Source organism: Phocoena phocoena, chromosome 5, assembly GCF_963924675.1.
Source record: "Phocoena phocoena chromosome 5, mPhoPho1.1, whole genome shotgun sequence".
Classification (NCBI taxonomy): domain Eukaryota; kingdom Metazoa; phylum Chordata; class Mammalia; order Artiodactyla; family Phocoenidae; genus Phocoena; species Phocoena phocoena.
In genome coordinates this window covers 68,027,523-68,049,862 of record NC_089223.1, presented here as the reverse complement: position 1 = coordinate 68,049,862, position 22,340 = coordinate 68,027,523, and the positions used below count along the sequence as shown (strand labels likewise).

The following is a 22,340-nucleotide window of genomic DNA, read 5'->3' as shown; positions in this document are numbered from 1 at the left end:
CAATGATTATTAGATTTGTGGTCATTTTCTATTTACAGCATCACAGGTCTTCCAGGTGAGTGGGTAAATGGAGAGTCACTGCCACATGCCTGCTGTGGTTACAGAAGCCATTCTTTGAATTGCTTTTCTCAGTAACCTGCAGAGAGAAAGCCCTTTTTCGCCTTTATAAAATCCCCAATGAAGGCAGAAACTCATGCATATCTGGTCTTTGCCAGAGACGATCTAAAATGCCCCAGAGATGGGCAATGACTATTTGCCTGCTAGAAGGTTATATTCAGTGTTGAGGATTAACGCAGGAAGAAGCCAGAGCTTCCCCTCCCAGGCTTACATCTACGCTATTCTTTTCATCTGCTTCTTATTCCCCAGCAAATACCTTTAATTATCTATCTTGTACCAGCAAATCAGGAAAAGGGCATCACATCCCGGCGTAATCTCCGTGACCTTTAGGAACCGGCACGTCCCTCATGGGTAAGGGAGTCGAACATCTTATTTTATTTAGTGTTCGCGTACTCTCCTGGGAAGGCTTGCTTCCCCCTTCTCCCACCCGTGCAGGTCTCCTAACAGCCTTCTGCTTGTGTGCGCGGCTGCAGCGGGGCTCGGCTTGGGGACGGGTTTCCACCAGGGGGCGCTGGAAGGGAGCGAGTGGGAGAAGCACCACTTCTCCGAACAGCTCCCCGCCGCTCACAGTCCAGCAGATGAACGGTAGCTGAAGGGCTGCTGGGTCACCGCCGTCTGGGAAGCGAAGCTGGTGGCGTTCCCTCCGTTTCGAATGTTTTCAGATTTATATCTATGTAACCTCACGTATTTACGATGGCAGAGTTTCGTTATAAATCAGTGCTTCAGGCGAAATTCAGTCCTCCTGAGTTTGCTTAGAATAACTGGCAGAAGGCTGGTGATTTTTATTTGAAAACATGAATAACTGGCTCGTTTCAAGAAGTGCCTTGAGCCAAAGACTAGGCTAGTGGCCCAACGCACACAATCCGGGTCGCGGTTTTAGGACGAGGAATTCCAGGGCAGCTGCGCTCACAGCTGAAGGGCTCGGGGAACTGGAAAGTGTGGAAAACCTGTGGCTTTGGATAAATGGCTCTGGGCAATTGGAACTGATCCTCTAAGTTCACTACAAGAAGCGCCTTATTTTTTTTCCAGAAATTTACAGAAAGGTCAAACCTCCTCATGACTGTAATAAATTCCCACCACTAGATCTATTTAAGGGACTTCTGAAGACCAGATACATGTTAATGGACTTAACCCATATCATGTGGGAGGTGTGACACATAGCTGGCTTTGTTTTTAACCTGAATTTCTGCCTCTAAGCAGGCACCAGAAAAGACTTTCTGAAAAGACACCAAACCAATAATCCACACCAATGAGGGAAAGAAAGAAAAGAAAATAGAAAGAGAGGGAGAGGGGGAGAGAGGGAAGGATGGTGGGGGGGGGGGCGAGAGAGAGAGAGAAATACACTGGTTTTTCACAGAAACATTTATTCAATTTAAGAAGTTATCCTTGATACAAACTTATGGTTACCAAAGGGGAAAGGTGGGAGGGGGATAAATTAGGAGTTTGGGATTAACATATACACACTACTATATATAAAACAGATCATCAGGGCTTCCCTGGTGGCGCAGTGGTTGAGAGTCCGCCTGCCGATGCAGGGGACACGGGTTCGTGCCCCGGTGTGGGAAGATCCCACGTGCTGCAGAGCGGCTGGGCCCGTGAGCCATGGCCGCTGAGCCTGCGCGTCCGGAGCCTGTGCTCCGCAACGGGAGAGGCCACGACAGTGAGAGGCCCGCGTAACGCATAAAAAAAAAAAAAAAAAAAAACAGATCATCAACAAGGACCTACTGTATAGCAAGGGGAACTCTACTCGATATTCTGTAATAACCTACAGGGGAAAAGAATCTGAAGAAGAGTTGATATATGTATATGTATAACTGAATCACTTTGCTGTACACCTGAAACTAACACAACATTATAAATCAACTATCCTCCAATATAAAATAAAATTTAAATTAAAAAAATTTTTAAAGATATCCTTGATTCTGAATTTTTATGCTCTTTATATATTTGAAGGATTAAATTATCCCTGCTTTGTGTGTGTGCCTCCTTTGATATTAAAAGGGCACTCCTTTCAACAGAATTACTGAAAGAACACTGTTTCCTTTTGATATTAAAATGTCCGTTCTTCTAAGAAATGATAGTCGCCAGAGATGTTAGTGTTTTTGAATGTATTGACAAAATAAGTTAGCAACCCATTATTAGATCCCAAACTGGTTTCTGGACATTATCCCGTCTGTGAAACCTTCAAGTAAGGGGAATAACTCCATTAGGGATTTGTTGGTTCCTAACAGAAAACAGGCAGCTAGCTCATGGGACAGTAACTGATAATCTGGGTGGAGGAGAAGAACGGTGCTGGCCTGGCTGAGCCTGAGGGGTGCTGTGTGTGGGGAAGGGGTGCAGAGACTCCGGAAGCCTGGGGAGCTGCATGGGGCGCTGGGCACTAGGGGAGACAGGGTCCCAGGGGCAAAGATGCTGAAGGAAAAGGCAGAGTCTCCCTGAAGACTGATCGCTCCTCTGTTCACAGCTTCAGCCAGCAAAGCCCCAGGCACCAAACATTCCAGCACCAGAAGCCCTTGTTTGTTCCACACAGGAATTTTATTCTTTCCCAGTCCTGAGCTGGCGTGAGGCGGACTTTGCAGGCATCTTGCCCACATCTCCTCCATCCCCTGGTCTCAGAGCAGTGTTTCCTAGGAGACTGTGGCCCGTGAGCTCCAAGTTCATGAGCAGCTCACAGACATCACAACCAAGACACCTGGCCAGCTTGGGATGTAGGTGTTTGGCCACCAGACCTGCTGGCGGCCAGCACTGGGCAACACCCTGCCCCCCGAGGGCAGGAAGGGGACAGATGCCAGCCAGTGGGCTTCACTACACAGGAAGGGCATCTGCCGGTCACACACAAGAAGGCGTGGAAACCTCACAGACGCAGTTCCAGATGGTGACTGCTGTTAGCATTATTGCTACAGGTTTCAGGCAGTTGCAGGAGGATAGAAGTGAAGTGGTTTAGAAACAAAAGGAAAGACACATATACTAGTGTCCATATTAACACTGAACCTATTTTTGAGAAAGGGGACCATCTCCAGCCTGAGGCAAAGTGGCAGTAAAAGTGGCCAAGTCTTTTTTTGGTCCATGGCTCTCCTAGCTTTTGCCACTGAATTAGATATCTATTGTTGGAAACAAATTAGCTCCAAACCTAGAGGCAGAAACTGTTTACTATCTCACAGTTTCTGTGGGTCTGGAGTCCAGGCACTGCTTAACTGGGCGCCTCTGAATCAAATTGAGAAGTTCATGAAGCTCATGAAATTGTAGTAAAGGGGAGTTGGGATTTGCTGGAGAATCTACTTTCAAGTTCAGTCACATGGCTGTCGCTGGCCTTGGTTCCTGGTGATGGGGATTCTCCACAGGCTGCCTGAGAATGCTCACAGCATGGCAGCAGGTTATCCAAGAGACAGGGAGCCCAAGAGCACTAAGAAGCCACAGTCTGCCGTAACCTGACCTCCCAGTAACACTCCATCCACCCCTGTTACCATACTCCATCTTTCCCCAAGGAGAGGGATCGTGTGAACAGCTGGAGGGGGACATCACTGGGGCCACCTTAGAGATGCCTGTGCAGCTACCCTCGTTATCTCTGTATTAATTGTAAAAGAAATAACAAGATACTAACTTAAAGGGGTTGGCATGGGACTCAAACACAACGAGGAATAAGAGAGGGCTTTGAAAGCAGAGACCCAAGAAAAGCAGAGTGACCAAGGGGTCCTTACCTCACCCTCCAGATCAAATTATGAGTCCAGAAAACTGCATTTTGACAGTATCCTAAAGCACACTTCAGGCACACCAACATTTAAGAACCACCCAATTATTATTTTTCCTTCTACTTTATAAATTGGGAAGAAAAGACAGAGAAATTAGGTGATGATGAGATGGAGGGAAGGGAGGTGGTCAGCTTTTCGAACCCCCAGCACATCTCCCTGGTCCCCGTCCCCTAAATGATTCTCCTGGGCTGGGTCTGTCCTCAGAGCAGGGGTTAGTTGGGAGAAACGACCAATTGTGTTTCACAAACTGACCCTCACAGGAGCAGTGCCCTGGTACCACTCCCAGGCTCTGCCCACCAGTCAGTAAGATCAATATTGCACCTTCCACAAGGATCTCCTCCTGCCCTACAGCAGCCTATGAAGCCAGACTTCTATGACAGCCCTTAAAACAACCAATGTATTTCCCAAATGACTCTGGCCCAAAAAATACCTATAAACATTTTTTTGATTAGTAGTAACACACCCTGGGGCACCTCTTAGCTTTCTCTGGTCAACAGTAAACACTCATTGTTTTACCCAGAAGAAAATGGAGCCACGGCTTCCCTGGTGGCGCAGTGGTTAAGAATCTGCCTGCCAATGCAGGGGACGTGGGTTCGAGCCCTGGTCCGGGAAGATCCCACATGCCGTGGAGCAACTAAGCCCATGCACCACAACTACTGAGCCTGTGCTCTACAGCCTGTGAGCCACAACTACTGAAGCCTGCACGCCTAGAGCCCGTGCTCCGCAACAAGAGAAGTCAACGCAATGAGAAGCCCATGCACCGCAATGAAGAGTAGCCCCCGCTCACTGCAACTAGAGAAAGCCCGTGTGCAACAACAAAGACCCAAACGCAGCCAAAAATAAATTTAATTAATTAATTAATTTTAAAAGAAAGAAAGAAAATGGAGCCACATCTAAGTGCAATCTGTGGAAGAAATAAACGGGTGAGTCTTAACCGTTGAATCAAATTATCAGAAGCTGGAAAGGACAGTGATAGTTCATCAAACCCATGCCCTCCCAGGCCAGATAGAATGATCCTCAAAATAACCCCACTAATAGGTGGTCTCTTATTCAATCCTTTGGGCAATCTAATCCTTGTTTCAACCCTCACTGTTTATCTTATATATAACTGAATCCTTCCTGTTATCATTTACAGCCTTCTCTCGAGTTCTGACCTCAGGAGAAATGAAGAACAGATGCCCACATGGCTTTTAATGAAAAGGTTCTTATTAAGTCACTGCTCACCTTTGTCCTGCCATTGGGGGAAGTGGCGACATAGGTTACTGCTTCTTAGCTCTTTCTGCTTTGCTCTACTTGGTCTGTGTTTCTGATAATGGGCACCCCGTCTTGATCTATGTGTGGACCCAGACTGTAAGTTATAATTCAGGTAGGTACAAGTGGAGTAGCCTGGTTTATTTTTTACGAATCCTACCAACAAGTGTTGGGTCCTAATGAGGTGATTTGGTTTAAACACATGACATTTAAAAATTGCAAAAAATTTTTCCTAATGCCACTTAAAACTCAGAAGTGCAAAAACTGTTGTCAGCAGCCTTGATTGCTTTATTCTGAGGTGACTGAGCTTTGTTGAAGCTTGTTTCCATAGTCATCCAGGATTAAAATCAGTATTTTTCTTCCAGATTTTTAATTATTTGCATGATAAGGCTCTCTGAGTCTTCGAGGTAAATCAACAAGCATTTCCAAAACTTGTACATGGGACTGAATAGTCTTCCAAAGCAACTCCAAAATTAAGTTCATGAAGAGCCTGTCATTTTAATCTATTGTTTCTCTCTACTATCTTGTTGGGAGGTAGGCAAAAAGAGAGTGCCCATTGTACAGATGGGTACCTGATCTAAAGAACTTACCAAAGGTGACCCACTAATGTTGCAGCAAATCCTGAAGTGGAACTTGGTCTCCTAGACTTTTGCTCTCAGTTCTTTACACTAAATATTCTAAATACAAACACTTTTCAAACTGATTGCATTTCTACACACACAGGTAGATTTAAGGACACTATTTTGTTTTCTTTTGTGTTCTTAATGCTGAACATTTTCTAAAATTACATCACCACCATGGGTATTTAAATAACAAACAAAACACTGTCACAACATCTGAGGAAATTATCTTCCACACTTCACAATTTCTGGCGTTCAAGACTAAGCACCATGCCCAGAACAAGCCCTGAAGATAAAGGACAAAGCCATCTTACTTACAGGTGGAAAGAATCATGGCTGCACTTGTGCGGGGAGCAAACAAAACAGCCTTCAGGTCTTCAGCGATGCTCCTGTCACAAAAACACATCTTTTAACTGAAATCATAGCTCACCCAAGACGTTTCTCACAGGCAAAGTTAACCCCACCTATTTTCCTGTTCTAAAAACCTCAGAGAAGTGTGTGAATGACAACCCAATGGCCTATATAAGAGAAAGCTTGATAATCTACATCCAGATCTTTGAGGGTAGCTGCTATTAGTTCTTCATTCCCGAGTGCGTGGGTGACTCCAGCAAACACCATTTTCAAGAAATCACAAGATTTGGGTAAAAGGGACCTTTAAAAGAGCATGAATTCAAATTGCTCTCTCTGGACAGAGAAAGAATTGGAGGCACAGATAGGATAAGGGACACCGTTAGTGGTAGAAACAGAATTAGACTGTACGTTTTGAAGTACCACGTCTAGAATATTCTGTCCTCCTACTCAGGACTAACACTTTAGGCACCGTACGAGGAAAGTTTATTTTGCGGGGCAGGAGGGAAAAAACTAATCCATCCCCAGGTGACTGGGGCATGGCCGAGAACTACAAACACAACAACATCAACAATAAAAACGCACTTAGGAGTTGCACTTCATCCCACTGAAAAATAACCAAAAAGTAACTAAAACCAAAGGGAACCACTGCACTGAAGACACAGCAGATTCACGTTGCCCTTCCTATTCCCTGCTTTCTAGATTAAGATCTCTTTACACATTCTGGGTGGATTCTTCTATTTTTACTTCTCCTTTAGCCGTAGCTATGGTTTTATATAAAAACTTTTTTTTAAGTTCTAGTGAAATATTTAAAGATTTTTGAAGAAAATATTCCCAAATGTTGCCAAATCTTGTTTTCCCATCAAAAGTATACATAACTATTAGGTTAAGGGCTATACTTTCTCCTCTCTCTTCAAAGCGACCTAGCGCTCTAAACACAGTTCCTCAAGGTCAAAAGGGAAGTATGGGATGGGGCTGGGAGGGACGAGAGGACTCAAGGTGAGAGACGAAGGAAGGAGGAAGGAGGAAGGTATGACAATGACAGTAGGGCAGGGCGCGCATACAGCCAACCCCTTGAATGAGCTACAATTCAGTTAACAGATGTGTATATTTTTGTGATGGGGGTACAGGTAAATAGGAAGATGAGAAGGAAGGTGGCAAACAGACTGTGACAAGACTTAGGATAAATATTTTATTTTTTTCCATTATAAGGGGGACAGGGAAGGATAGAAGACAGCCTTCAGGGGATGAACTGACCAGAATGGAAAGATGATTCTCCACGGTCATGTGAAGGTGCTACTCAGAGTAGCCAGCCACAGCCTGTGTTCCGTAAAAGGTCTTGATTTTCCATAAACGCAGCCACGTATAGTAATTTTTTTAATCATTAAAGCACTTAGTGAGTTAAATGGTTCTGGTCCCACTGCTATAATATTCAAGCCAGAGCAATCAACAGAAGAGGGTAGATGGGTCATTCACCTCGACTGCCTGCTCTTTGCCTCTAGATCCTTAGTGGAAACATAGGGAAATGAGAAGTCACACGCAGAGGACATGCTATCCGGGTCCCAACAACCTGGCATGTGACAGAAGAAGCCACTCCCTTGTTAATGAGGCTTGAAGATGGTAGAGGAAGTGGGCCTTGAGTATGTAGCTTAAAAAAAATCAAATGTAGAGGCCTCAGCTCATTCTTGGAAGCAAGAGCCGTAATAAATCCTCTGGGATCCTGAGTCCTGCTGTACGCAGGTTCCTTTGGGCCCCACGTGAATGGATAAGACTTCTTAGTGCTTCAAACACAAACCACAGAGATGCCTTTTTCATGTCCCAAGGTCTACAGGGAGTCCTCGAGGAAACAGGCAGCCAGGGAATAGTATTTGTGTTATTCTGAGGCCATGGGCACAACTTCTGGCCCATTACTTGCTTAGGAAGCCAGGGGGGTAAACTCTTGAACCCAGCATTGCCCACCTGTGAGCTGTTTCCTTGGCAAAACTGTGGTTTAACCTCGTCAGCTGTTCCTGGAGAATGTTCTGTGGGATGCTGTTGACTGAGACAACTCGTCGCTGGGCATTAAGTAGCTTCTTCACATAAGAACTACTTATGTGAACGCTACGTAAAGAGTGTTCACACAATGCTCCACAGCATGGGGGGAGACCACGGTCCCCCAGAGCAGACGAACTCCTGAAGAAAGGCCCTGTGTCTTGCTGGGCTTTCGATGCCCACAAAACCAACAATACAGTGTGGGGCAATACACGGCCTTGCTTTCATCATGATGGAGACTGTCGTTCTTTACCCTGGGCTCATGAGTAAATGAGGCTCTAACTCAGATGGTGTCCTGGTCAGAAATTATAAGGGTCAGAAACCCACTCAAATAAACTCAATTGCAGGGTCTACTATGAAGCTATAACAGACAATCTCTCTGATGCAGGAACCCAAGTCCAGCCTGGCCTCCTGAAAGCCATCTGGGAAACAGCTCAGACGCCATGCTCTCCATTTTTCCTGGCTGCTTCCTGAATTCTGCCAGAACTTGGCTTGCTCCTGGGTCTTGCGTGCAGTTGGGACACAGCCTTTGTGGCGAACATCATCTGTTCCTTCTGCTCCAGAGCTCACTTTCACATTTATGTCCAGGGACAGATTCTTAAGACACAGAAACTGATTGATTGCCCCTAGGCTCAATTTCCCATCCAACTCCAATTAGCTGTGGATACCATGGGCAGGTCCACTTAGCCCAAACACAGCCCCTGCTGGGGGCTTAAGCTGGATAGGCACCTCAAACATGGCTACCCAAGCGAGGAGGGGGCATTAGTGATAGAAGGGTCCAGACATTTTTCTCTTCAGTAGGGAATATTAGATCCTCAGGGGAAAAGGAATTGACAGCTGTAAGGTAAAATCCCTAGTCCTAAGAGGGCTGGCTCATATATTACAGAATTAAACATTTCAATTAAAAGACAACTCATAAAATCAACTATACTCCAATAAAAATCAAATTACAAAAAAGACGACTCACGTTTCTTATAAATATATAACTTTATATATTGTATATATTTACAATATGTACAGCATACAAATATGTTCTAATGTAATACTAATGGCAGTCTTGAAAACAGATGTTCCAAAACAAATGATGGGTACTTAGCCAAGGTGGGTTCCTGATCCATCTGGAACCCATATTCTAGACAATGCCCCAGCCCAGATTTCTGTAGAAGTCACAGGGAAGAGAGGGGTGGCTGGAATGTGGCTCGGATACCATTCCCCCTCCCAATTACCCTGGCCTTCCACCGGCACCGGCTAACGTGACCCCACATGCACCCTTAAAATGGGCAGACCCTGGGGGCTGGGCACAGCGCCTGGCACACAGTGGGCACTCCAGTACTTGTGGAATGTATAAAAGTGGGTGCTTTTAACCATCGTGTCTAAGGCAGCATTTCCATAATCCAGAAGATTCGGTCACAGAGCTACGGCTGGTGGAGAAGCAAATGTTTTAGGTGTTTCCCCTTTATAAGTAAAACAATCTACACGTCCAAGTGCTAAATAAATTAGAAGTTTGCCACAAAGTGCCATCTCTTCCTCGTGCTTTGGACTCTGGAAGCCATCGCATCATCCGGTCACAGCACTCATCTTCCAAAAGTTTCTGTACATTCGACTAGTTCATCTATCGTGCGCAGCAGATCTTCAAAGGAAGGCCTTCCCTCTGGTTTCTACAATTCAAAATCAAGTAGAAGCTGTGGGTTCCAGAATCCATCCCCGAAATGATTTTTCACTGCTCCAACTCAGATAGCAATGCATACCAGAGTAAGGGACTCCTTGCTTCGGGGCCGGAACACACATGCATCTCCAGACAGGTCTAATCGATCCTGCACGTGCTGCTGCTACACTAACCTTTCTGCCACGTGGTTTTGGCATCCCATTCAAGAACCTAACAGAGATCCTAACTGCCTGCAAAATCAAGTCCTGCTGACTCACAGGGCCCTCTATAACCTGCCCCTCCCCCAGGCCCTTGCTACCCAGTTTTATTTCCCACAAAAACCCTCACAGGGGCCCTATGCTCAATGAGAACAATCTCTACCCTTGCATACACACACCAAGTTCATTACCACCACCCCACCTTTGCTCACATTGTCCGCACTCCCCCTAGCACCACTTCTTGGCCAGAAGGCCTCTGTCCATCCCAATCAGTGCTCTTGGGAGGCATGATAGCAAGTGACCAGGGCATGGGCTTTGGAGTCGGACGGGACTCTGCTTCTCTGTAGTTAAGTGGCCTTAGGCAAGCGACAACGTGATCTCCTCATCCACAGAGTGGTCATAGTAAAAGTATGCACACTTTGAAGGGTTATTTTGAGAACTAAATTGAAAGCACTCAGCACAGTGACTAGCACATCATACCTCTGAGCTAATGTTACCGTTATCTTTCAAAAGTCATTTTGGTGTCTAATCTCTTCTATGAGGTGACATTTATAACACGGGGCGAAGGAAAACTTCCGAAGACTGAGAGTAAATGACCTGAAGAAGTTGAGGCTTGGAGAAAAAAAACTTCTCTGGTGAAAGAGTACTATTTCGACAACACTAGAGAGCCACTGAAAGAACAGCTACTTCTCTGGGTTTATCCCCAGAGCCCCCAGCTCAGGCGACTGTGGCGGGAGCCCCACTTGGGAAGGGAGCGGCAGCCTGAATTTACTATCTTAATTATTAGTGTTTTCCACTTCTTCAAATCTTCTTCCCATTGTTCAGACTGAGTTGAGAAGACCGGCTTCCTACTTAGGAGTTTGAAATCATATAAAACATGCACTCATTCACTAGGCTATAAAGACCACACAGTTTGAATCTACCAAGCCCAGATCCCTGAATGCTTTAGAGATTGAAGAAGAAAGCACCTGAAAAATGTTATACCTCCTGCCAGCATCTCAGCATCACCTCGTATACATATCTGGACGCCAACTTCGGCTGATGGAGTCGGTGGCCGTGAGTAACCATGGTTACCACTTCATAGTTGGTGTTTTTCTCAAAGGGCATTCTGCCTTCGGTGAATATTTCCCACATTAAGACACCTGGAAGAGGAGAAGGATTGCCAAACGATGCACCCAGTTCCTCTTCAGGGCAGAGTTGAGGGGAAGTGGAGCGTGACTCTTACCAAATGACCAGATATCTGATTTGCTGCTAAAGCGGCTGTAATTAAACACCTCAGGTGGACACCACTTCACGGGAAATTTAGCACCGGAAGAACTCGTGTACTGATCATCCAGGACATACCTAGAGTAAGACACTGAGTTATGGTCTGTATTTTGTACATGTTCTTTAATTTCTTTTTCCCCCTTAAAATCAGAAGCACAGTTGACTGAAGTCCAACAGGCATCCGGTTGAAGCTGGCTGTTTGCCTCTGCAGCCACGCCTCTGCAGTTGCCCTCTTCCTCCAAGTGCCTGAGATGCGTGCACTGTAAGATTCTAACCGCGCTTTCACTTTTCTGTTTTTCTTTTTTATAAGGCATTGGAGGCAGCCTACAAGAAAAGAGTTTGCAAACTTTCTTTTTAAGAAGCAGTTCTGTTCTTTAAACAAAAATTTTACCCAAAGGCCCCACATGTAAAACATCTAAAGCAGAGCTGCTCTAAAGGAAGTGGTGCAAGGCGCTTGGAGCACATGTGCTTTTGCCCCCGTGAGTCCACAGAGCACAACTTAAAACTATAGCAAATGAAAAGAGCAAACTGCAAAATGATGTACGCACATGGTGGTGTATATATGTATATACCATGACGTTCATCCTCTACACGCACACACTCAGAACAACACCATGTAGTTTCTCTCTGGGAGCATACTTATATCCTTCTGGAAGGACACACACAAACTGGTAACACTGGTTACCCCTGGGGAGGATCTTAATTGGGGTGCTAAATACGGGTTCTTCAGCCCTTTCTGTAATGTGTTCAGTATGTATTTACAAGAGGAAGGTGTTCATGTATTATAGGAACATACCAGGTTAATTTCTGCAAGCTCCATGGGAAAATATTCAAATGATTGCACAAACTTCCTTCGCCGTATAGACAAAGATGGTGGCAGTACCACCATGGGCGTTTGTCAGTCAGGGGAGTCTGAACTGAGTGTAGAATGAGTGTTTCAAAGGAGCTGATGCAAAAGCACAGGTTTCTTGAAAGCCAAACATATGAAAATCAAACCTGAAATTGGAGGCCTGTCTGTTAGATACAGAATATCTTCACAGAAAACAAACAAAGAGCACTGGGTCCTTACTGCCCTGACACCCAGCAGTTCTGGTCCCATTTCGGACAGTAATGGCTTTCTAACCTCCCTCAGCCCGAGTTTCTCAGGAGGGAGGCCTGGCCTGCCTTTATAAACCACCCTCATGCTGGCCATGGGCTGACCACCCTGACCTCCTTTCGATTCTTGAGCAGGCCAAGCTCATCCCAAATTTCAAGCTTTTGGACTCGGTGTTCTGCCACCTGGAATATTTTATCCTCAGACTTTCACCTAATTGACTACTTCCTGCCTTTTGGGTCTCTTTTCAGATATCCTGGTCTCAAAGAGGCCTTCGAGAGGCACCAGATTTGAAGTCGCTACCGTCACCCCTGCCCCGCGCCATCACTCAGTACCCGCCCGCCCCACCAGCCCCAAGTTATCGCTATCACGGGGGTCGGCAAACTTTTTCTGTAAAAGGCCAGACAATGAGTGTTTTAGATTTTGCAGGCCTTTGTAGAGTGAAAGCAGCCAGACAACACATCTGTGAATGAGTCTATGTCCTATTAACACTTTATTTATGGACACTGGCTTTTGACTTTCAGATAATTTTCACATGTCATAATATTTTTAAAGTTTTTTTTTTTTTTCCCAACCATTAAACAATGTGAACACCGTGGTTGGCTCACAGGCCATACAAACATAAGTGTTGGGTCAGATGTGGTCCAGAAACCGAGGTTGGCGGACCCTGCTCTGTCGCCTCACTCTGTGTTCTCCCCTCTTAGTGGTTCTAAGGTCTTATGTTTCTCTCTCCTCTTGAATTTAAGCTGCATGTGGGCAGGGACTCACATGGATAATGTCATCCTCTGCTAGGGTTCAATCTCTAGTGTTGTGCCTGGCACAGAGCAGGCACCTAATTTTGTATGGATGGGTGTACAGATAAATGAATGGATGAAGGAAGGAGGGAAAGAAAGGACAAATGAAATACTCTTTAAAGGACTTTTCTAACACCCTATTAAGATTACAAAAATTAAGAGAATAAAAACATTACAGATTTGCGTATTCTAAAAACTTACCCCAAACACATTTCTATCAAAACAAAAGATTCTAGAAATTTAATCCACACCAGGGAGACAAGAAAGTAGTGTATTTAACGGGCTATACTACCACCTAGTGGAGAGAATGATTAACAATAATTAACACAATGTATACTGTGTTATTTTAATATATTTATTTTATCTCAGGACATCTAATAGGGTTTGCTTTATCAGTGCAGATTATTTCCATGCTTATCAATTCTATAAGCGAATGTGAATATCAACTAAAGCCACATAATGAAGTATTAATAATCATAACTTCTCAACAGTTTACCTGAGAAAAAGCCAAAGCTAACAGTAAAAAGACAAATTCAGCAAAGAAATCTTTCAAAATATAGATAATCTATTTTCTAACCTTATACAAAAAACACTAAGAAGCAGAAAAATCAATCTGTACAAAAATGATGGGGACTTAAAAAAAAATGATGGGTACTTCTAACATTTTGTTAAAGGAACAAAAGATGTTTCAAAATAGCACTTAAACAGGCATCAGAGGAAGAAGCTGACACAAACTGCAAAGGAAAAGTCAAGTACTTTCAAGGGAAAAGCCACAGTCTTACATTAATTTAATCCAAAATGTATAGAAAATGTTCACATATACTCAGCCTTACCTAGCCATTCCAAAATCAGAAACTTTCACAATTCCTGCCTCATTTACGAGACAATTTCTGGCAGCCTGGAAAACAGCATTATAAAGGTATATTAGTTGCAAAGTTCCACAATAAAAGTAGAAAAATATAAGTTCTGTTTATATTAAATTTAGTGTAACCCAGTCAACATTTGCAGAGGTGGTGTCTCTTATAAATTTTTTTTTTACCCCTATGGAAACGTCTTCAACATTTATATGAAAGAATGGATAGAAAGACAGGTCAAAAGTCTCATGTGAAAAAAGGCATTATTACATAATCTTTGCCAACTGTCATATCTATATGAGGACTAAGAGAAGGGTCAATCAGCTTCTCGCCCACCCATTTCTATTCTTATTAAACTATCTGATTTTCTTATTGATAGTGACAACATCTCTTAAAGTCCTTAATTCAGGTTCTTACTAGGCGAGCTTTATAACACACAGGCATCAGAGTGATGGGTGAACCATCTTTTACCCAGTGGCTTTGCTCAAAGATTGGTCTTCTCTAACTCAAAGAGTCAAAAGAACAGCCATATGTAACATAGTTTGCTTTGTCATTTATGACAAACACAATTCTAGATTACTTATACTTTCTTCCCCATTCTTTAAGGTTACAAGGTTCAAGAAAATAGTTTGGAAAAAGACATAGTATTTCTCAGAAGGAAGACATGATGACAGTCTTTTCACATGCTATAACCCATAGACTAAGAATGTATTTTTCTTCCTTATGCTTCAGAATTTTATTCTCTGTACGACGCAAATTCCATTTACATGAGGTTATTTCCTGTTGAATGCGTTTTAAGAGTCTCTTTTAAAGTATGAGTTAATACCCGTTCCCTGGATTATCTCCGTCTTCCTATAAAGATACCTTATCATGCCTTTACTTGATAGTCACCAGGATTCTTCACCCAGGAGACAGAAGCATCAAAATCTTCCCTTAAGGGATGACAAAAACCTACCCTAATGATGTCAGTATCATAGGCACAAACATATCAAAATTGCCTTCACCACAGTGAGGTATGTGTAGAGAGGTGTAACCTGTCATACCCACGTAAACAACAGATTTCCATCAGTTTTAAAAGTCAAAAAAGAGGGAGGTGCTAAATTCACAAGTTTCAATATGACAAAGAGATGTTCTTTATCATCACTGAGCATAATAATAACTAATGTTACACATATCACATCATCTTCTATTTTGCAAAGTCCTTTGCCCCAATCATAAAATGTGACCTTTAAAAGTTTTGTGAAAGAAAAGCCCAGGATTGGATGGCTTCACTGGTAAATTCTACCAAATATTTAAAGAAGAATTAACACCAATCCTAAGTTCTCAAACTCTTCCAAAAAATTTTAAAAGGTTCACTTCCAATCTCATTTTATAAGGTCAATGTTACCCTAACTCCAAAGCAAGATAAGGACACAACAAGAAAATAAAAATACAGGCCAATATGCCTGATGAACATAGATGAAAAAATCCTCAACAAAATATTAGCAAACAGAATTCAACAGCACATTAAAAGGATCATACGGGGGCTTCCCTGGTGGCGCAGGGGTTGAGAGTCCGCCTGCCGATGCAGGGGACACGGGTTCGTGCCCCGGTCTGGGAAGATCCCACATGCCGTGGAGCGGCTGGGCCCATGAGCCATGGCTGCTGAGCCTGCGCATCCGGAGCCTGTGCTCCGCAAGGGGAGAGGCCACAACAGTGAGAGGCCCACATACCACAAAAAAAAAAAAAGGATCATACACCATGATCCAGTGGTATTTATCCCTGGGATACAAGGATGGTTTGACATATGCAAATCAAAAACATGATACACCACACTAACAGAAGGAAGGATAAAAATCACATGATCATCTCAACAGATACAGAAAAAGCATTTGACAAAATTCAAAATCCTTTCATTTCATGATTAAAAACTCTCAACAAGTTAGGTATAGAAGGAATGTACCTCAACATAATACAAGTCATATATTACAAGCCCACAGCTAACAACATACTCAATGGTGAAAAGCTAAAAGTTTTTCCTCCAAGGTCAGGAACAAGACAAGGATGCCCACTCTTGTCACTTCTATTGAACATAGTACTGAAAGTCCTAGCCAGAGCAACTAGGTGAGAAAAAGAAATAAAAGGCATCCAAATTGGAATAGAAAATAAGATTGTCTCTGTTTGCAGATGACATGATCTTATATATGTAAAACTCTAAAGACTCCACTAAAAAACTGTTAGAAGTAATAAAAGAACTCAGTAAAGTTGAAGGATACAAAATAAACATAGGAAAATCAGTTTTGTTTCTATACACTAACAATGAACTGAGAGAAATTAAGAAAGCAAGTGAATTTCAATAGCATCAAAAACATTAACATATGTAGGAATAAGTTTCACCAAGGAGGTGAAAGACTTGTACACTTAAAACTATAAGACACTGATGAAAGAAACTGAAGAAGACACAAATAAACAGCAAGATATCCTGTGTTCACAGAGTGGAAGAATTAATATTGCTAAAATGTCCATACTACCCAAAAGGATCTACACATTTAACGCAACCCTAACAAAATTCCACTGCATTTTTCAGAGAAATATAAAAAACAATCTAAATTTCATACGAAACTAAAAAGACCTTGAATAGCCAAAACAATCTTGAAACTGAATAAAGCTGGAGGCATCACACTTCCTGATTTTGAACTAGATTGCAGAAATATAGTAATCAAAACTGTATGGTACTGGCACAGAAACAGAGACATAGACCAATGGAACAGAACAGAGAATCCAGAAATAAACCCATGTATATATGGTCAACTAATCTTTAACATGGGCACCAAGAACACACAAAGGGAAGGGATAATCTCTTCCATAAATGGTGCTGGCAAATTCAAATATCCATATGTAAAATAATGAAATTGGACCCTACTCTTACACCATACAAAAAATTAACTTGAAATAGATTAAAGACTTAAATGTAACACCTGAAACTATACAACTCCTAGAAGAAAACATAGGGGAAAAACTCTTTGACATGGTCTTGGCAATGATTTTTTGGATCTGACACCAAAACACGGGCAAAAAAAGCAAAAATAAATAACTAGGGCTACAACAAAGTAAAAAGTTTTTTCACAGCAAAGGAAACAATCAACAAAATGAAAAGGCAAACAATAGAATGGGAAAAAAATATTTGTAAAACATATATCTGATAAAGGGTTAATATCTAAAATATATAAGGAACTCATTCAACTCAACAGCAAAAAAGCAAATATTCGATTGAAAAATGAGCAGAGGACTGAATACACACTTGATCAAAAAAGACACACAAGGGAATTCCCTGGTGGTCCAGTGGTTAGGACTCCACACTTCCACTGCAGGGGGCATGGGTTCAATACTGGTTGGGGAACTAAGATCCCGCAAGCCGTGTGGCAGGGCCAAAAAAAAAATAAAAAAGACACACAAATGGCCAATAGGTACGTGAAAAGGGGTTCAACACCACTAATCATCAGGGAAATGCAAATCAAAACCACAATGAGATATCACCTCTCACTTCTCAGAACGAATATCAACAAAAACACGAGATGACAACAGCTGGCAAAAAAGAAAAGGCAGAGAGCAGAAGCAAGAACAACAATCCTGCAGCCTGTGAAACAAAAACCACATTCACAGAAAGATAGACAAGATGAAAAGGCAGAGGGCTATGTACAAGATGAAGGAAAAAGATAAAACCCCAGAAAAACAACTAAATGAAGTGGAGATAGGCAACCTTCCAGAAAAAGAATTCAAAATAATGATAGTGAAGATGATCCAGGACCTCGAAAAAAGAATGGAGGCAAAGATCGAGAAGATGCAAGAAATGTTTAACAAAGACCTAGAAGAATTAAAGAACAAACAAACAGAGATGAACAATACAATAAATGAAATGAAAACTACACTAGAAGGGATCAACAGCAGAATAACTGAGGCAGAAGAACGGATAAGTGACCTAGAAGACAGAATGGTGGAATTCACTGCTGCAGAACAGAATAAAGAAAAAAAGAATGAAAAGAAATGAAGACAGCCTAAGAGACCTCTGCGACAACATTAAATGCAACAACATTTGCATTATAGGGATCCCAGAAGAAGAGAGAGAGAAAGGACCCGAGAAAATATCTGAAGAGATTATAGTCGAAAACTTCCATAACGTGGGAAAGGAAACAGCCACCTAAGTCCAGGAAGCAGAGAGCGCCCCATACAGGATAAACCCAAGGAGAAACACGCCGAGACACACAGTAATCAAATTGACAAAATTAAAAACAAAGAAAAATTATTGAAAGCAGCAAGGGAAAAATGACAAATAATATACAAGGGAACTCCCATAAGGTTAACAGCTGATTTCTCAGCAGAAACTCTACAAGCAAGAAGGGAGTGGCATGATATAATTAAAGTGATGAAAGGGAAGAACCTACAACCAAGATTACTCTACCCGGCAAGGATCTCATTCAGATTCGATGGAGAAATCAAAAGCGTTACACACAAGCAAAAGCTCAGAGAATTCAGCCCCACCAAACCAGCTCTACAACAAATGCTAAAGGAACTTCTCTAAGTGGGAAACACAACAGAAGAAAAGGACTTAAAAAAACAAATCCAAAACAATTAAGAAAATGATCATAGGAATATACATATTGATAATCACCTTAAACGTAAATGGATTAAATGCTACAACCAAAAGACACAGGCTTGCTGAATGGATACAAAAACAAGACCCATATATATGCTGTCTACAAGAGACCAACATCAGACCTAGGGACACATACAGACTGAAAGTGAGGGGATGGAAAAAGATATTCTGTGCAAATGGAAATCAAAAGAAAGCTGGAGTAGCAATCCTCATATCAGATATAATACACTTTAAAAGAAAGAATGTTACAAGAGACAAGGAAGGACACTACATAATGATCAAGGGATCAATCCAAGAAGATATAACAATTATATAAATATATATGCACCCAATGTAGAAGCAACTCAATACATAAGGCAACTGCTAACAGCTATAAAAGAGGAAATCGACAGTAACACAATAATAGTGGGGGACTTTAACACCTCACTTACAATAATGGACAGATCACCCAGAATGAAAATAACTAAGCAAACAGAAGCTTTAAATGACACGACAGAGCAGATAGATTTAATTGATATTTATAGGACATTCCATCCAAAAACAGCAGATTACACTTTCTTCTCAAGTGTGCATGGAACACTCTCCAGGATAGGTCACATCTTGGGTCACAAATCAAGCCTCAGTAAATTTAAGAAAATTGAAATCATATCAAGCATCTTTTCTGACCACAATGCTATAAGATTAGAAATGAATTACAGGGAAAAAAACGTAAAAAGCACAAACACATGGAGGCTAAACAATACATTACTGAATAACCAAGAGATAACAGAAGAAATCAAAGAGGAAATCAAAAAATACCTAGGGACAAATGACAATGAAAACACGACGATCCAAAACCTATGGGATGCAGCAAAAGCAGTGCTAAGAGGGAAGTTTATAGCAATACAAGCCTACTTCAAGAAACAAGAAAAATCTCAAATAAACAATCTAACCTTACACCTAAAGGAACTAGAGAAAAAAGAACAAACAAAACCCAAAGTTAGCAGAAGGAAAGAAATCATAAAGATGAGAGCAGAAATAAATTAAATAGAAACAAAGAAAACAATAGCAAAGATCAAAAAAACTAAAACCTGGTTCTTTGAGAAGATAAACGAAATTGATAAACCACTAGCCAGACTCATCAAGAAAAAGAGGGAGAGGACTCAAATCAATAGAATTAGAAATGAAAAAGGAGAAGTCACAACAGACACCACAGAAACACAAAGCATCTTAAGAGACTACTACAAGCAACTCTATGCCAATAAAATGGACAACCTGGAAGAAATGGACACATTCTTAGAAAGGTATAACCTTCCAAGACTAAACCAGGAAGAAATAGAAAATATGAACAGATCAATCACAAGTAATGAAATTGAAACTGTGATTAAAAAACTTCCAACAAACAAAAGTCCAGGACCAGATGGCTTCACAGGTGAATTCTATCAAACATTTAGAGAAGAGCTAACACCCATCATTCTCAAACTCTTCCTAAAAATTGCAGAGGAAGGAACACTCCCAAGCTCATTCTATGAGGCCACCATCACCCTGATACCAAAACCAGACAAAGATACTCCAAAAAAAGAAAAATACAGACCAATATCACTGATGACTATAGATGCAAAAATTCTCAACAAAATACTGGCAAACAGAATCCAGCAACACATTAAAAGGATCATACACCATGATCAAGTGGGATTTATCTCAGGGATGCAAGGATTCTTCAATATATGCAAATCAATCCATGTGATACACCATATTAACAAATTGAAGAAGAAAAACCATATGATCATCTCAATACATGCAGAAAAAGCTTTTGACAAAATTCAACACCCACTTATGATAAAAAAGTCTCCAGAAAGTGGGCATAGAGGGAACCTACCTCAACATAATAAAGGCCATATATGACAAACCCACAGCAAACATCATTCTCAATGGTGAAAAACTGAAAGCCTTTCCTCTAAGATCAGGAACAAGACAAGGATGTCCACTCTCACCTCTATTATTCAACATAGTTTTGGAAGTCCTAGCCACGGCAATCAGAGAAGAAAAAGAAATAAAAGGAATACAAATTGGAAAAGAAGAAGTGAAACTGTCACTGTTTGCAGATGACATGATACTATACACAGAGAATCCTAAAAATGCCGCCAGAAAACTACTAGAGCTAATCAATGAATTTGGTAAAGTTGCACAGGATACAAAATTAATGCACAGAAATCTCTTGCATTCCTATACACTAATGATGAAAAATCTGAAAGAGAAATTAAGGAAACACTCCCATTTACCATTGCAACAAAAAGAAGAAAATACCTAGGAATAAACCTACCTAGGGAGACAAAAGACCTGTATGCAGAAAACTATAAGACACTGATGAAAGAAATTAAAGATGATACCAACAGATGGAGAGATATACCATGTTCTTGGATTGGAAGAATCAATATTGTGAAAATGACTATACTACTCAAAGCAATCTACAGATTCAATGCAATCTCTATCAAATTACCAATGGCATTTTTTATGGAACTAGAACAAAAAATCTTAAGATTTGTATGGAGACACAAAAGACCCCTAATAGCCAAAGCAGTCTTGAGGGAAAAAAACGGAGCTGGAGGAATCAGACTCCCTGACTTCATACTATACTACAAAGCTACAGTAATCAAGACAATATGGTACTGGCAAAAAAACAGAAATATAGATCAATGGAACAGGATAGAAAGCCCAGAGATAAACCCACGCACCTGTGGTCAACTAATCTATGACAAAGGAGGCAAGGATATACAATGGAGAAAAGACAGTCTCTTCAATAAGTGGTGCTGGGAAAACTGGACAGCTCCATGTAAAAGAATGAAAGAAGAACACTCCCTAACACCATACACAAAAATAAACTCAAAATGGATTCGAGACCTAAATGTAAGACTGGACACTATAAAACTCTTTGAGGAAAACATAGGAAGAACACTCTGACATAAATCCCAGCAAGGTCTTTTTTGATCCACCTCCTAGAGTAATGGAAATCAAACCAAAAATAAACAAATGGGACCTAATGAAACTTAAAAGGTTTTGCACAGCAAAACAAACCATAAACAAGATGAAAGACAATCCTCAGAATGGGAGAAAATATTTTCAAACAAATCAACAGACAAAGGATTAATCTCCAAAATATATAAACAGCTCATGCAGCTCAATACTAGAGAAACAGACAACCCAATCCAAAAATGGGCAGAAGACCTAAATAGACATTTCTCCAAAGAAGACAGATGGCCAAGAAGCACATGAAAAGCTGCTCAACATCACTAATTATTAGAGAAATGCAAATCAAAACTACAATGAGGTATCACCTCACACTAGTTAGAAGGGCATCATCAGAAAATCTACAAACAACAAATGCTAGAGAGGGTGTGGAGAAAAGGGAACCCTCCTGCACTGTTGGTGGGAATGTAAATTGATACAGCCACTATGGAGAACAGTATGGAGGTTCCTTAAGAAACTAAAAATAGAATTACCACATGATCCAGCAATGCCACTACTGGACATATACCCAGAGAAAACCATAATTGAAGAAGACACATGCACCCCAATATTCATTGCAGCACTATTTACAATAGCCAGGTCATGGAAGCACCCTAAATGCCCATTGACAGACGAATGGATAAAGAAGTTTAGTACACATATGCAATGGAATATTACTCAGCCATTAAAAGGAACGAAACTGAGTCATTTGTTGAGACGTGGATGGATCCAGAGA

General features: G+C 41.6%; 1 protein-coding gene across 2 annotated transcripts in view; it reads right to left on the bottom strand.

Moving 5' to 3' along the window:
- Positions 1–9,100: 9,100 nt before the first annotated feature.
- Positions 9,101–22,340, bottom strand: part of TEC (tec protein tyrosine kinase) — a 95,453-nt gene continuing 82,213 nt past the window's right edge. For both annotated transcript variants that reach the window (XM_065877884.1, XM_065877883.1), the window contains exons 14-17: positions 13,966–14,030; positions 11,205–11,323; positions 10,964–11,121; positions 9,101–9,774 (exon numbers count right to left, since the gene is read on the bottom strand). In XM_065877884.1, coding sequence (XP_065733956.1) covers positions 9,691–9,774; positions 10,964–11,121; positions 11,205–11,323; positions 13,966–14,030 — 426 coding nt within the window. In that variant the 3' untranslated portion in view covers positions 9,101–9,690. The remainder of the gene's footprint in view (positions 9,775–10,963; positions 11,122–11,204; positions 11,324–13,965; positions 14,031–22,340) is intronic.